This window comes from Centruroides sculpturatus, unplaced genomic scaffold (genome assembly GCF_000671375.1).
Source record: "Centruroides sculpturatus isolate CEXI.00-Female unplaced genomic scaffold, Cexi_2.0 scaffold752, whole genome shotgun sequence".
NCBI classification, from domain to species: Eukaryota; Metazoa; Arthropoda; class Arachnida; order Scorpiones; family Buthidae; genus Centruroides; species Centruroides sculpturatus.
In genome coordinates, this window is record NW_019384965.1 from 261,176 (window position 1) to 278,110 (window position 16,935).

At 29.1% G+C, this 16,935-nt stretch overlaps 1 protein-coding gene across 2 annotated transcripts in view; it reads left to right on the plus strand.

Annotated features, from left to right (window-relative positions):
* Nucleotides 1-10,534, plus strand: part of LOC111632495 (protein SET-like) — a 93,647-nt gene extending 83,113 nt beyond the window's left edge. Inside the window, exon 7 of one of the 2 annotated variants that reach the window (XM_023376918.1) lies at nt 9,608-10,534. In XM_023376918.1, coding sequence (XP_023232686.1) covers nt 9,608-9,612 — 5 coding nt within the window. In that variant the 3' untranslated portion in view covers nt 9,613-10,534. The remainder of the gene's footprint in view (nt 1-9,607) is intronic. The other variant, XM_023376921.1, reaches the window with a different exon arrangement.
* The last annotated feature ends 6,401 nt before the right edge of the window (nt 10,535-16,935 follow it).

The following is a 16,935-nucleotide window of genomic DNA, read 5'->3' on the forward strand; positions in this document are numbered from 1 at the left end:
GGCTTTCGTCGCCAAACACAATACTCCTGTGGTTCGTCATGCTCCGTACTCTCCCCACATGGCTCCGTGGGACCTTTGGCTATTTCCCAAGCTGAAAATGCCGCTAAAAGAAACCCGAATTTAGTCGAGAGAAGACATTGTGCGGAATGTGACGGACCGGCTGATGGCCATTCCAAAAGATGTGTTCCAGCAGTGTTTCCAGCAATGGCAGGAACGCTGGGAGAAGTGTATACATTACCAAGGAGACTACTTTGAAGGGATTAGGGTTTTGCACCTCAAAGTCAATAAATTTATTTTTGCCGACCAAAGGTCCGATACTTTTTGAACAGACCTTGTATATTTGATTTTTTTATAAACAGAATCAGACTCCTTCCATCTGTAAGTGTTTTTAAAATTTTTCATATCACTATATAAATATTTAGATGGATTTTTAGTTTTAGTTGATTGCTACAGGTTAAAATTGGATAATATATGTAAGGATAGGATTTCAAGTCTGACATAATATATATTCATTTACTTATTGAGTAAAGCAATGTGCAAATCTAACTATGAGCCATTTGATTTGTACAAACAAATACTTATTAAAATATTTCTATACCAAATGGAAAGATGTCCAGAATTAAGATGCATGATGTCATTAACAAAGCATTTTCTATAGTATGTTGAATTGTATTATACTTAAATTATGCTATTTAATAAAAATATATTTCTAGATTCTTATAATTTTGAATAAAATTTATATTTATTGCTAGTTTTGTACAGTTCTTTTTACCAATGTTTAAAACATTGCAATTTTATAACATTCATTTTTAGTTAAGTCATATTAATAATTTAAAGATTTGGTATTAGAACTAAATTTTATTCATCATTCATTTGTGTTTATTTCATTTTATATCAATTAATGAACACATTTTTTCCTGCTTAGAAGAGTAATATATTTCTAAAAGTATCTTCAAGAGAAATTCTCATAAAGTGAAATTTTTTTCATTTAAATTTTTATCTCTTGATTAAAATAATCTGCCCTAAGAGACCTGAATTTAAGCCCAGAATGGAATCTCAAATTTTCATCATTAAGTTGCCTGTTTCTTCAGCTATTTAAGCTGAAGGAGTTGAGAGAAGACATTTTCAAAGTTTTCTACTTATACATATATTTGATTATAAATTGTTTGAAAATTTTTCTGTAAATATAAATTATTGTATGTTTACTTGTCATCAGATAGTTTTTAGAAGTGACAATAATTTGAATACAGCTGTCCCTTGATAATCTGACAGATATGGGACCGAAGGGGTGTCGGATTACTGAAAGTGATTACATATTTGGCATTGTTTTGCTAGTAGTAGTCTACAAAATTCCCTACTCCAACTGTTCGAACAGAACTGCTCACGGAAAACACACAAAATGTATGTCATCGTGTAAGAATTGGGTTGGGAGATTCACATTGCAACATGCTTCTGTGCAAGCAGACACACAACAGGAATGGGTACTTTTCCATATTGGGGGGTGAAAAACAATTTCTGGGCAATATAGTAAAACATTATATTAAGAATAATTAGATATTTTATTTGTTATCTCATATAATAATTAAACAAATAACATTATACTAGTGACTAGTCTATTCAATGCAATACGAATTTGGCATTAACCTTAGCCCTGGGCATCAGAATTTTGAANATCTCATATAATAATTAAACAAATAACATTATACTAGTGACTAGTCTATTCAATGCAATACGAATTTGGCATTAACCTTAGCCCTGGGCATCAGAATTTTGAAGCTTGCAGTGGGGATTCACAGCGAATAATACTTAATTTTAATTTTGTTAATTATATCAAAATCTAATACGTATTTTGAGTAAATAAATGTTTATTTTACTTTTCATAGACACAATGTAGTGACACTTTTTAAACACTTTGCAGATTATTCATCTTTTATTAGGTTGGGCACATGTTTTCTTTTTGTATGATGTTAACTGCCGTTTCTATATTAGTAATTTCTTTTGTTCCAATGAAATGTGCCCAACCTAATAAAAGATGAATAATCTGCAAGGTGTTTAAAAAGTGTCACTACATTGTGTCTATGAAAAGTAAAAGGAAATAAAAAACACGGTTTCATTGGAACAAATGTTTATTTGATAATTATATACTTTGTAAAAAAGTAAACTAATAAACCCAACAAAATTGTTTTCGAAGTGAAGGGGAAAATACCACGTAACTGTTTTATTGAAGGGAGTGACGATTCATTAGAGGTTGAGAAACACTGGTGTATATCATTGCTACTGAAGAGCTGCTAGTTAGCTTTTTCTGCTTGCACCATCTTAGGTAAATGATATACATAAATTATTTCTCATTAGTGTGAAAAAGATCCTTGTAACCTAAACAATTTTAATAAAATTCTTCATAAATGCAATGTCTTGTATATCAAATGCTCAAAATGCAAGAAAGATTGTACAGCTGCTCAAATTGATGTAAAATGGATATTAGAAAAATAATTTAAAAAGTCTTTCTCAAAGAGTTGTGAATTTACTTATTTCTCTAAGATTCTATAATGAAGCATCAACATATTGTACACATTTTCAGTTTTACTTGATAAACTATTTTTGTCATTAATAAAATTTGCAGAAAACCCATGTAATAAGGTAATAAAATAGATTCACTTATTTTTTAAAAAATAAAATTTTTATAAAACTAGTTTGTTTTATAAGAATAAAATGGTTATAGTAATCCAAAATTTTATCTTCATCCAGTTGTTAATGCAATTGATGGATATTCATTACGAAACTTTAAAAACTCTCTGCAAAGAAAACTTTCAATTATTACAAACTTTAATGTCCAAATGATTTTTTCTACATAATTTTATATAAAAAAGATGATTATACAGATTCAGTTTTAATTTTAGTCAAACTTAATATTCTTCAGATTGTATACATCTTGGTATTATCATTACAATAAAATAAAATTGCTTCTTAGGTAGCCAAACTATTTTTGCTTACAAACATTTTATATTATTAAAAAAAATATATAGATAACAGTTCTGTAACAAGGGAGCTTTTTAATTCTTAAATATATTTTTTAATCATTACAGAATAAATTATAAAGAATGAGTGAGAGGCTCTCATTTAGTCACATTTAAGATTTAAATGTTAATATTTGTGTTGTACAATTTCTGTAAACATAAAACATAACATGAAAAATTTTAGTTGTTGTTGTAAATATTTTGAAATATTAAATTACATCATTCAAACACTTTAATATTTTAAGACATAGATTTAAAATTTGAGTTAAAACTTAATTATATCAATCTAATGATGAGATGTACTGCCGTAATGATTAGCTTAATTTAATGATCTATTTCTAATATATTCATTTAGGTATAGAGTTATTATATGAAGTTTGGTGATTTTAGACTAAATTATGTTAATTCTGTTTGTTTTGTATGTATTATTATAGAATTAGATTATTAATAAATCTAAAAAAACTATTTCTTTCAAAGCGTATGATTTATAAAATTATTTATATGGAGATATGTAGTACATGTAAATTTATTTTAAATTTATAAGTATATAGAATAAATTATGCATCCTCCATATGAATAACTTCCTCTACTCCAATATAAAAACAATTTAGCATTTTAGAAAACTTAGATACATGATATCTAAATAATAATAAAAAACATCTAATATACATATATATATTTATTTATTTATTTAACCAAATTATATACATATATTTCAGGTATAATTATATTTAGATATAGCAACATCAACCTTAAGTTATTAATTAACCTGTTTGTTATTAATTTTAATTTTAATGGAATGTAAGCTTTTATGTAGATAATTTTTTTCCCTGGTGAAAGCTTGCTTTTTGATATAAAAATGTTTATTTTATTTAATGAATTCATTCTCATTTTATAAATTTCTTTTAATTATTTTTATGATTTTGTACATCTTAAAGACCATTTGAAATTTTCTATGATCAAAAAGTTTTGCATTCAAAATTATAGTTATGAATATATTAAGCTAACATTTATATTGTATATATTAATTTTTATGCTGAATTTTCCTTTATATAATAATAAATAATTTAGCATATAAGCATTAAGATGCTATTCATAACTTCATCTATATATGAAATAATGGTACTTTTCTGTTAATGGGATGCTAGCCAATATGTATAGCAACAGATAAGATTCAAGCTCTGAATGAGAGATTTTACACAGAATTGTTGAAATATTTGCCACCAAAGGTCATTTTTAACATGCATCAGTATACTGCTTTGCATGTAATCGTGTGCTTCAGTGCTCACTATCACTTGCACCTCAGCATCCATGTGGGACAAGCCCCTAAAAATATGTATCACATAAGAGTACACCATGAACAGTCAAGTGGGTTACTTGAAGCTGGCACTGTTGCGTGGACTAAATAGTTAAATGCAATAGTCTTAATGGAGCAATGAGGACGACAGTATCGCACATTGGATCAAAGTTACAACTGGTGTCCTGTTAACAGAAAAGAACCAAAATATTCTAAAAACTCATGAATGTCATGTTTGTTTTTTTATACAGAATGATTCAAAAATGAACTTTATAATTTTGACAGTGCATAGAATTTTAATCAGAAGACTAACAGAATTGATTGACATATTAATTCAGAACAGAACACATCAGATTTGTTTCATGTAATACCATAGTATTGAATTCCATTACTGTAAGTGTGCATTTCCAAATGGTTGCTTTCACTGATGCAGAACACACTTGTGTGCTTTGGTTCTAGAAAACAAAATTGGTTTATGTTGAACTTGTAACAAAAACTTTTATGGAACAAAAAATATGGAACTTTGCAACTAGTATCATGAGAATTTTCCAAGTAGACCTACAATTTATTCTTACCACTGAAATTTCTTTGAGTGGTTGGTTCTTCTGGATTTGATTGTTCTGGTTGTCCTTGTGTTTGATTCTATCATAAAACAACTGATGGTGATCTTCATTTGTAGTTCTAGGACAGCAATGTTTTCCTGAATGTTTAACCAATCCACTAATTTGGGACACAAGGTCAACATCATGGTTACCTCATTTCCCAGATGACATCTCTTGGTTTTTCTTTCTTCTGGAGTTTCATTAAAGATACAATGTTTATTCTGTCCTTGCTTATAAATCTGACTGAGCACAAAACTTGAATCTCTGTCACAGTTGTTGATGTGAGAACAGGTAGGCTGCTTTAGGTTTGCAAGAAATTTAATGCAGATGGATGTCTGCCATATCATTGATGTCATGAGAAACACCCCAAGTAAAATTTAGGCTCATAGGCTCACATTAAATTAAAATGTCTGAGATAAAACTTGATATGTTCTGTTACAGAATTGGTTAAGGTATAAGTATTTTGTTAAAAATTCTATATGCTTTCAAAGTTCTTTGAATCACCTTGTAAGTTAAATTCATTATCATTTCATAAGTTTGTAGAAAAGTATTTTTAATAAAATAGCATTTATAAGAAAATATGTAAGAAATATTAAAAATCTCAATTTGATGTGTATGAGTTGAGATTTTTTACTGTTGGATTATTTATATTATATATTGATATTATATTATATACAGGGTAAGCCAAAAAAGTCTCTCAACTACCGAGTACCAATTTTTGAAAAATTGTTACTCTGTAATTAATGGACTTACATGAGGGAAACTGCACATCAACATGATGAAACTCTGAAAGGTGTTTTGTCTCTCCTGCCATAGTTAGGAAGAATCATTGCCAGTGGAGTACAGTAAAAATGGGGACCATTGCAGTGGGAAGGCAGTTTCTTTTCTTAGAAAATGCCATGCTAGCAAATATCTGTTATCGTTATTCAGTGTAGCTTTTAAATTACATGTGTAGCAGTTGTCTATAGGCAAGATAATTTTTGAATAATGGTTTTTAAGAAGTTGTCAATCAACTGGGCTGCCATTCATATTGGCAGAAAAAGTGGAACACACGTGAGAGACTTTCCAGTGCAGCCTGAAAAAATTCCACCTACTGCTATAGTCACAAACTTAGGTTGAAGATATGCATTGTCAGGGCTGTGGAGACCATCCAAGCAGGTATGCTATGTCGTGTGACAGGAACTAGTACCACATAGATGTGTGTCATGTCACTTGCAATGTGCATATTTGAGAATATGTAGAGACCAAACAAAACTATCAGAGTTTCTAATTAAACTATTACTTGTTCATCAAGGTATCTTCAGCAATATGTGCATAGTGATTTTTCAAAATACAGGAGAGCTTTTTGACTTACCCTGTATTTTAATGGATTGCTTGGGCCACTGAAAATCATCTGTTGTCCTGAGGATCCATTGTATTGTGAACAACAGACAAACAAGTAAACAGTACTGAATATTTATTGTTTTACAAAGAAATCAGGATTCTTGAAATTGCAGCATTATTTAGCAATAGCTAAATAAAATGTTATTTTGATTTTTCTCTGAAATGATCATAAATTGAGAAGATAAATACACAATTTTAAAAAATAAATAATAGACTTTAAAAAAAATTTACAAATGAAATTTTTATTAGGACCAATGTGTATGCAGGTTTGATTTTTTAGTTAATTTTCCATTTACTAGAAACATATCTTGAGCACTGATCAGAAAATTGTAATATTAATGTAAATTTATAGTTACATATATGATGCAATAAACAGTATCATACAAATTATAGTGTTTTTGGACTGTTTTTCCTCTAATTTTTTCTCTGAAAAATGCTTTCATTATCTAAGATCTAATCATTAATTTTCATTAATGGCCATCAACATCCATTGTAATACCAGATACATTCTAGGAAATATTGCCTGATTAGGAAATCTGATAATATTTCCTATACTGTGTAAAGTTAATATTTAATCCAGTTATATAGAACTGAAAGTGAGTAATGGTATAATTTATAATGATCTTATATGAACTGTACTTGCATCCTAGGTGTTCTAAATCAGAACTTTAATATCCAGAAAAAGTATATGTCGTTTGGATCAATTATTATCTTTCATTACTTCAAAGCAGTAAATTAATGGGTAAAATTTACTGATAGTTTTATCTGTAAACTTACTCCATTAAAAAAAATCTTGAGACACTATTACTTGTATATATTTGCTTCAAAAGTATAGAACAAAATGTGTGAAATATAAAAAATTCTTTATTATGCAATATATTTATATGTCTATGTTTAAAATGTAGTGTAGTGAAAGAATGTTTCATAAGATTTTTCACTCAAAATTCCATATTGAGAAAGAAACGTTTTGCATAAATTTGCAGTTTGCATTTTTACTGTCTATAATCTTCAAAGATTGCTGAAATGATTTTTCAATAAAATATTAATAATTTATAACATGTTTTCTGCCAGTGCAATGAAGTATTGTTTTGTTTGTGATTGCACACACATGTAGATTCAGTGCTGTTTATTTGTTCACTATGTAATAAAAATATAGAATATATAAGTAGAATCAATTAAAATATTTGGATAAATGTGTTTGCACAACTTTATGTAAGTATTTAACAATATAAAATGCAAAAATATAATAAAACATCACTTTCCCAATTATATTAATCAGTTCAGTATGTCTCTTCTAAATAAATTGGCCCAAGGTTATTATTTACACTTGTCACTTAAAGGTTAAAGAAAAAAATTTTCTAATACTTGGATCTACTGTATTTATATAACTCATTATTCATTTTTTCTAATGTGTTAATTTTTAATTTATTTTAAATGATTACTGTATTGCCACATAAATTTCAATGATCACTTTTACTTAAAGCAACATAATTAATAAAATTATTAAGAACAAATTTTTTATAGCAATGTCTGCTGTATATCTTAAAACTAGATGGTAAAATTATAACTTACTGTTGTTATGAGAGAATTATTTAATAAGTATGCTAAAATGCAAAGTTAGAAATTACAATTTCCAATAAGATTTACCAAGAATGGATTTTTGAAGTAATGAAATGTTTGATTTAAAATTATCTGAAAATTTTAAGATTTATCAGTTGCCACATCATAAATTGTTTTGGTAAACTAATTTATTTTACAAAAAATGAATAAATTATAATAGTATTTGTTTCAATAGTATAAAAAGCAAAATATCACAATCTTGTTTTGAATCTACTGTAATCAATGGGCATATTCAAAATCTCTGCAATATGACAGAACCTCTGTTCAAAATCTCAGGCAGCTTCCAGTTGCTGCTAGCATTCTCCCAGCAAGCAAAATAGTAGCCTCCATAATAGTCATAAGAACTATTTTGTGTTGACAATTTTGAATTTAATGTATTTGTTGATGAATGTGCCCTGAATAAATTAAGATTAGGGTTAGTGCATTAATAGAATATTTTAATATACAGTACTAGTATGTTTACGTAAGATATCACAAAAAATTTAGTTGAAGTGTAATTTTAGGATTGATTTCATTATATATAACTCCTTTGGAAATTAAAAATTCTTTGTCCCTCTATCTTTTTTAAATTTTCATTTTTCATTAAATTGTTCTCATTAAATAAGTTCAAAAGTAAATTTAATGTAACATGGCAATCCACACATCATTTTACTGTTTTTATTCCCTCTATACCAACATTCAGCATTTTGTGTTCTCTCAAATGCTAGCAATTGTCACTTCCAGCAGCAATCCACTGAATTGATGCTGAGATCTTGAATAAACCCAATGATTTTATTACAATTATTTTTATTAATAATATAATATATATGAATTTATAAGTGAAAGTTAATAAACATTAACTTTATATCACAATTACTTGTATAATACTTTTTATTAAAATTATTAGTTCCTTAATTTATCTGTTACATTCAGTATATTATTGATAATTAAAAATTAGGATTCAATTTAAAACAAATACTTTATAAGCAGACTAAATATTGATTGTAGATTGTTGCTTTAAAATATGTAGAAATATGGATAAGTAATGCTAAAAGAATTTCTTTATAAAAGCATTGTTGTATTATCATTTGTGAATTCTATAAGAGTAAATAATTTTATTTTCATTTAATTATGTTGCTTTATGTAAGCTGGTAATCTGTTATTAAGTACAAAAATAAGTTTAGAGTTTTAATTAAATAGAGTTTTATTTTAGTTAAAGAAAGGGGGAGAAACCATTTTAACTGTTAATACTCTGATTAGTGAAATAAACAAAACTTGCTTTGTTATGATTAATTTCAATGTTATTTTCTAACGGCTTTATGAAATTTAAAACTATCTTGGCTACAAGTAGATATAAAATTTAAGATGAAAAAAAATTAGATTTAGTTTGTTAAACTTGAAGATTCAGTTTAAAACAAAGGATTTAGCTTATTGTAATAACTTTATCAGCCAAGGTTTAAAATTTTGAAGATTTTTGTATTGAAAATGGCAAAATTTGTATTTTTATTGCTGTTACATACTGACGATTTCTTACAGTTAAGACATGTTTTTATAAAGCAGGATATTAAAAAAACTACCTGATAAGAGTTGTCGGTAATAATATAGTATGCACTTTTATATACTAAAGATTATATAGTAAATGCAGCCTTTATTATGTAAAATTTAACATTTTTAAGAATACTTAAATGAACATTTTCAATTTTACATTACAGAATAATTTAAGAACATTTTAAGAAACAAGAGTGAAGCAATTGAGCTGAAAGAGAATTCATCATCATTTCATCTAGATTTATTAATATAAGCAAATAAAATGATTATAAATATTTTTCTTAGATTCAAATATCAAACTTGTTTTAAATGTATGAACAAATTATAATAAAATTTTTAGGCTAAAATAAGTATTAAAGACAAAAGACCTGTTATGATGTTCAACCTTTTGAAATTTAAAAAAAAAATTATAGTATATCAAAAGGTTATTAGATTAAAAATAATTGTACCCTTTTCCCAGTATTTAATTAATTCTTCATAATCACAGTCTTACAAATGTTAAATGTATCTGTTAAAATATTTTTCATATTATGCATTCTTAAATTTTTGTGTGTGTGTGTTACTATCATCATCATAAAATATACATTTAAAATGGTTTAACTGGGAGACTGGCTGATTTTTTTTATTTTACTGAGATATGTAGATTTTTTTCCATTACAAGATTTTATTTAACATTGATATGTTGTCCAGTTTTTCTTGTATGATGTGAACAACTAGTTAATCCAGTCTAATTGAGAATTTATTTCCTTCCATCACTGTTGTAAACTGAATTTAAGTATATTATAAAGAGAACAAATTCAGTTCTGAACTCTAAATGTTAATTTAATTTATATAATGGAACATTTTAAATTCAAAAATTTTAGTTTTTCTTAAATTACAAAGATGCCATTATCTCTCTATGGTCATAGATGATGAATTGGATGCTTGTTTATTATGTCAAAAAACTATCAAGACTGTTTGCCATTGATTGTAAATTAACAATGATTTAAAGTAAAACAAAACTAAATACACAGGGACAACTTTCTAATTTGTTTTTAATAGGTGATATAAACTATTATACTGAGATAAACTGTTCTATATAATTTGGTTTTCACATATTAGTAATTAAATTTATTTCAAGTTTATATTTATGAATAAATAGAACTTAACATTTGGAATAAGTTATGAAGGTGTATTATGTCGAAATTAAGTGGGATTTCAAAATATATATGATTCCACACAAATTTGGAAGAACTAAAACATTTTATTAAAATGGATATTTAGAGAAATGGAGCAACTGGAAATAAAAGTACCAGTACAAATTTAAACATACAGTAGCTCTCCTCCCTCACTGCCACAATGTGAGTGATATTTGATGCCGTTTATATTTTAATGTAATAGAAACCAATTTAACAATGTGTTGAAATGTTTCGATTTGAATAAATAGGAGGAAGAAAATGCAATGTTCATTTGGTAATTCAAGTGAACGTCGTGAATAATTCAATTTTCAATGATTATTAAACAAATTAATCATTAAAATTAGAAAATAAAATCAATAATTAATTCAATCTTGATAAAAACGTGAGACGTGATGCAATGAACATGGATGATATAACAAATTTTCTATACTGAGAAATCGTTTCATTATATAACGTTTCTCTCATCTCTAAACAATTTAAATTAACATTGTTTCTTTCAAGATTACAGCGAAAAATAAGTAGAGAACATCCGTGGAACGAGTTAATAAAAAATTTTATTACGTGAAACTGGAAAGGAAAAACTCAAATCTTGATTTCGTGGAAAATCTTAGCACAAATATTTTTATTTGAGACTGTTAAGATTCTAACATCGTGAAAAAGTTTATTCTTAACTGCTGAGGTTTTTATGTGGGTTTTTAAAAAATTTCTTGTAACAAAACAAATTAGCGTGTAATCACATCTTATACAGAGTATATTAAAAGCTCCCATATTCAAGTTTTGAACATTTCCTGACCTCGAAAGTGACCTCGAAGGTATTATTCTATATTTGTGTCGATCTTGGAAATGTTTTTAACAAATTTGTATGGGTGGGATAACTGATAACTGACTAGAAAACTGAAAACGTGGCCATGTTGAGTATTGCACTTAATCCGAAACAGATTTACACTTTGGAAGGCTTATTTCGACAAGATCGAAGTAACGATGCTGTGTAGATTTCGAAGAAATATCGATAATCTACCACGAAAATAATTGACTCCGACACGCTTAAGGCTACGGTTACTGTGGATGCGAATTATGACGAGTACGTACGAGATACTCGTCAGAACAAGGTGGGTACACTGCGCGTTTTCTGATAGTACGTTTCTGCCTCCCAGCAAAATGGACGAACTTGATGAGTTTTATTTTCTTGAAAGTCCGTTGATTAAGTTATTGTTGATAGGTAGTGGGGAGAACAACATGTTAACCACTTATTTTCCACAAGAGATGATAAGGGAGAGGTTCCAAATATATCAAAATTTGTGGGGCAACCCGCAAAAGTTTTTCGAGTATTTCAAAATGAGAGATCTCTCTGCCGAGCAGGGCCGGATTAACTCACTTTGTGGCCCTAGACATTTTCTTCTTACCGGGCCCCTCCCGGCTCTTTCAATTAATAAATCTTGTTAATATTATTTCTATTAATTAAATCGCATACTGACACTGCAGCTGCTTAAAAAATAAAGGCAAAATTATTTAACAATATTTCACAGGATGTTAAGAATACATATAGTTAATATTCTTATCGCTATAAAAAAAATTCTAAATTACTGTATTTGGAGTTTTACTTTCAATAAGAAGAAACAAGACATTTTCTTTAGATTTTAGAATTCACAATAACCATATAAAAAGCAATATATTTTTGTTTATTATATATAGTTGTCCAACAAGGCCCACTAGTGGCCAAGCGGTCTTCGTACCTGAACACTGGGAGTTTGGTCGTGGGTTCGCGTCTCGCTCGGACGGGCTGGCCACGTGGAGTTTTCCAAGTCTTCTCCACGTCTGTAACGCCTAAATAGGTGCCAGTTTCCCTTAAAAGACCTCCCAGAAGGCATCCCCCTAGACAGATCGCCCAAGTGTTGCGTTGCCATAACTAAACAGTTGTTCAACAGAAAAACTATCTTATTTACAAATCTTTTAAAAATAGACAATTTGACACTAGACATTTGTCTATTCGATGATCCGGCCCTGCTGCTGAGAAATATCTCTGTTGTGATAGTTTTTGTCTTTCGTGTCCCACAAACACCTATTCTCGAACACAACTAATCAATTTATCAATATCCATGTTGAGAAAACCAAAACACTCTAAATTCAACTTTAGAACGCACGAAAAAATCAAACTCGTTTGAACGCTCGAATGGTTCTGACTATAACATGCGTGTTCTGACATATCCTTCGCTGCCAAAGTAAACACTCATTGGAAAATTGGTATTTCTTTGTTTGGACGAACTCGTCAGAACAAGATTTCTTCAGAATTCGCATCCACATTAACCGTAGCGTAATAAAGAACAAGTATAACAACAGCTTTAATTAATGTAGTTATAAAAATACGTACGTAAATATTTCACAAATGCTTGCTTACTAGATACATTTTAGTTTATTAAAGACACCAATGAGAAAAAACAGACCAGGCCACTCTGCTCAAAAAACTTTTTGAACTACATAACCAATTCTGCGCTTCGTGAATTAAGTACTCAATTGGTGAGGAAGCGTTTCATATTCTTTGTCGCACAGTCAGGCACACCAGTTTTTACTTTCCCGGCTGCTTTATAAGAAAGTATGCTGATCGGTTAAAATACGATCCAGTAAGATTTTGTACATATTTGTAAACGTCAAAAAATGCGAAAAAAAATCGGGGATTTTTCTGTTGTATGATTGACACGATTTTGTTCATCCACTCTGAAGCTTAACTCCTGTGCTTTTGTCAAAAATTTCTGAAATTTCGTAGGGAGGTTCGTGTATTAGAGGATCGAAAGTAATTTTTAGCTCTCCACTCTCACCAATAATGCATTATAATTTTATTCTTTTTTTAAACTCTTTCCACCCTGTGGAAAGAGTTTTAAAAAAAGAATAAAATTATAATGCATTATTATTGAAAATTTCTTCATCTTTCCAAGCTTCTTGTATTTTTAGTGTACTATTTATTCGTTGCACTCATAACAGGCAACGCGTAAAAACAAACGAGAAGCTTACAGTAATGCTACTTACAATAGCAATAATGCTGGTAAAACGAACACTAATAAAACACAGATCTACTCCTCGCAATTAAAGGGAAAACTTTGACCTCGAGGCAAGACCCTTACCTCGAAGAAACAAAAACAATAGTTACACCTTTACGCCGTAAAGCTGGCTCTTCACTTAGAATTTGAGGCGATTCAATCACTTTTGTCATTGATCTTGCGCAATAAAATTTTCAAGTATGTTGGCAAAAAAGAAGTGGGAAAACTGGTTGTTAAACTAAGCATTGCCAAACTCGTTTTCTTGGAAGCACTGCGCGCAGCAATTCTCGTAGTAGTCTCATTAGTTTGAGGTTTAATCTGCAGCGCTCGTTTCAGTTGCGTTTCACGCTACAACAAGATGGTTGCCTCCACAGTAAAATTATGAGAAATTGAATTCTTATTTGATGTGCCAGTAAAATTGTAAGGTTTTAATTACCGTGAATCGATATTCTGTTTTTACTAGTTTTTCTTTTAAAATACTCATTAGTAAAATAAAAGATTTGACAAAACGTGTATATTTAAAATGTTTTATTATCTACTTTATGTTGCAGAAAGAAGTTGCATATATTAAATTTAAATCATCAATTTTACCTTTCAAAAAAAGCCTTTTATCGCAAAAAATGAATTGTATTTTTAAAATGTTTCGAATTAAATGGTTTCAGTAGAACTTCAGGCAAAAAACATTAATATATCATCAGAGATTTTTTGGTGTTAAATCTCTTCTTATAGCTGAAATTTTTCATTCTTGAAAATTTTCAAAAATTAGGATATCTCGCAGCCATTTAGATATTGTATAATTTTAATAAAAATTAGATATTGCAAAAATAAAAAAGCGTGTTTGAAAAATATTCTTAGAACGACAATTTCAAGGATATTTTCAATATATAGTTCGGCTGAACCATATCAGATCAAAAAATCTTGATTTTTATAAGATGTAACTCAACATCCACGTAACAGAAATTTTCGGGTTGGAAAATCAGATAGAGCATCAAAAAGTTCTCCTGGGAGAGTCCTGGCTAGAATGACAGATAAATATAAGTGCTATAACCGAAAATACAAAAAAAATTCACCTAAAAATTCGTTATTTTTGACTTCAGATATGTTTTTCAACAGCCATTTGTGATTCGCATGTTTCTTACATTTAGCGGTCAGTTTTTTGCTCTGTAATCGTGTAATGCACTCTGTGTGGCGTCAAGAAAACAATTGAATTCAGATTGGCTATTGAGAAAAGTGAAAGTGAAGGCTTTCCCAGAAGTGCGAGATTAGTGTTTCTCATTTCCCGGTCTTTCGCTTGTCCCGGGATTTCGGGATAAAAGTGAACTGTTTCCCGGGATCCCGGGACAAAATTAATTATTTATAAGATATACAAAATATCAAGAAACAAATGATATAATTATTTTTCGTTTCTTAAAATAATTTAATACATTCTGTAACTTTCAAAATGATATTAATAATGCTGTGTAAGATATACAGTATATTAAAAATTACCTTTGAATTACGTAGAAATTTTCACCAATAGAAAACATTTATTAAAGTTTGCTGGAAACTGCATACAACAACAAAATGCTTTGAATTGAGTTAAAAATTTAAAAAAAAAATGAACTTAGATCAAACTTCTAACTTAGAAGGAAATTTTTGTTTTTTAAATAAAATATAATACAAAATATTGTAAATTTTTATAAGATTTTAAAAAGCAAAGATGGTCAATACTTGGATCACTCAATCTAATTGTTATTTTAGTAATGAAAAAGTCTTGCTACCGAGAATGTCCTTTCCGATTCAATTGATGCGAGTGGAATCGTGTTTAATGCATTTAAGAGAAGACAAATATTATGTGTTTCTCACCTGTATCCTGAGAGATTTCTAGTTCGTTTTCGAGATTGTAGTACTTCTTTTGTTCTCTAGTATTCTTGATTTGTCTACCTCGACTGCTTTAATAGAAACATCATAGCCCCATAATTTAGCAGTTCGTTCGTTTTTAATAATCAGGTTATGAAGAAAAGCTTCATACTTGCAGACTTCGTACTCGTTTGTATCCTTGCCCAATTTGCACAACTTGGCGTTACGCAGTTATTAAAGCTACTAGGCATAGTTAAAGATTAAGACAGCGTAAGCACAATTATTCCAGATATTACAGGTAAAGAATTTTGAGAGTCCTGCCACAAATAAGCTACGTATTGATTATTGACCATTTGTGACATGCCATAAGAAACAAAAATTAAAAAATATCTAATAAGTAGGTTTAAAATTAATAAATACGAATGTATTCTGACAGTTTATGAGTTAATTATAAATTGTTCAACAACTTTTACATTTAAACTTTATAATTTGTTAAAATTTCTCTTTCAGAGGTATACAAAACTTAGTTAATTTTATTGTTTCATCTAAAATGCATATGACAAATTCAAAGAATATTCTGACTTATCTTAATTATAAATTTCATCCTTTCTCGAACTTTTTATGAATAATATCTGTAACAAAGTATAAATTTTCTGTTATTTATTATCTGTGCATGTAAATTTAAAACACTAATCGCACAATTAAAATGATCTATTGTGTATGATTTGGTTCAGAGGTGCATAAAGATCAAGTATGAAGTTAAATGTTCAAAAAAAATAATCAGCTGTATTTTCACTTTATACTCATCACTCCATATTATGACAACTAAAAAAAAATAATCTATTTCGTCATGATTCGTTCTGACGACCACAAAATATAATCTATACTTCGGTGGGTTGACGTCATTCAGCTGACCAATCAGCGCTTTGTGCCATATGGATATTTAGCCGCACATGTTCTCGATCCCCCCGAGTCTATCTACAAGTCTGTATTTTTTATGCGCGCGCATGATTTAGCATCTAATACTCTGTGCCAAATTGCAACTCCTGACATGTACAGTACTCCTTCATACCTCTAAGCTGGTACGACAGTACGATTTTATAAACAAGACATAGTCTTATCAAAAATGACATAAAAAACAAAAGTATGGAAACATATGGCTTTAAATAGTGGCAGGTAAATGTTAAAATAATTAAACACAGACATTAAATTGAAACATATAAAACTATTTTAAGTTGAAAATTTTGTCGCTATTTCCGAGCCGACCAGTGGCCAAGCAGTTCCTTTCCCTGAACACTGGGAGTTCGATCGTGGGTTTGCCCCTCCCTTAGAAGGGCTGGCCAAGTGGAGTTTTCCGGGTTTTCTCTACATCTGTAACGCCTGAATAGGGGCGTTACCCTTAAAAATCCCCGAAAGGCATCCCCCTTAAAGGCGGCTATACAT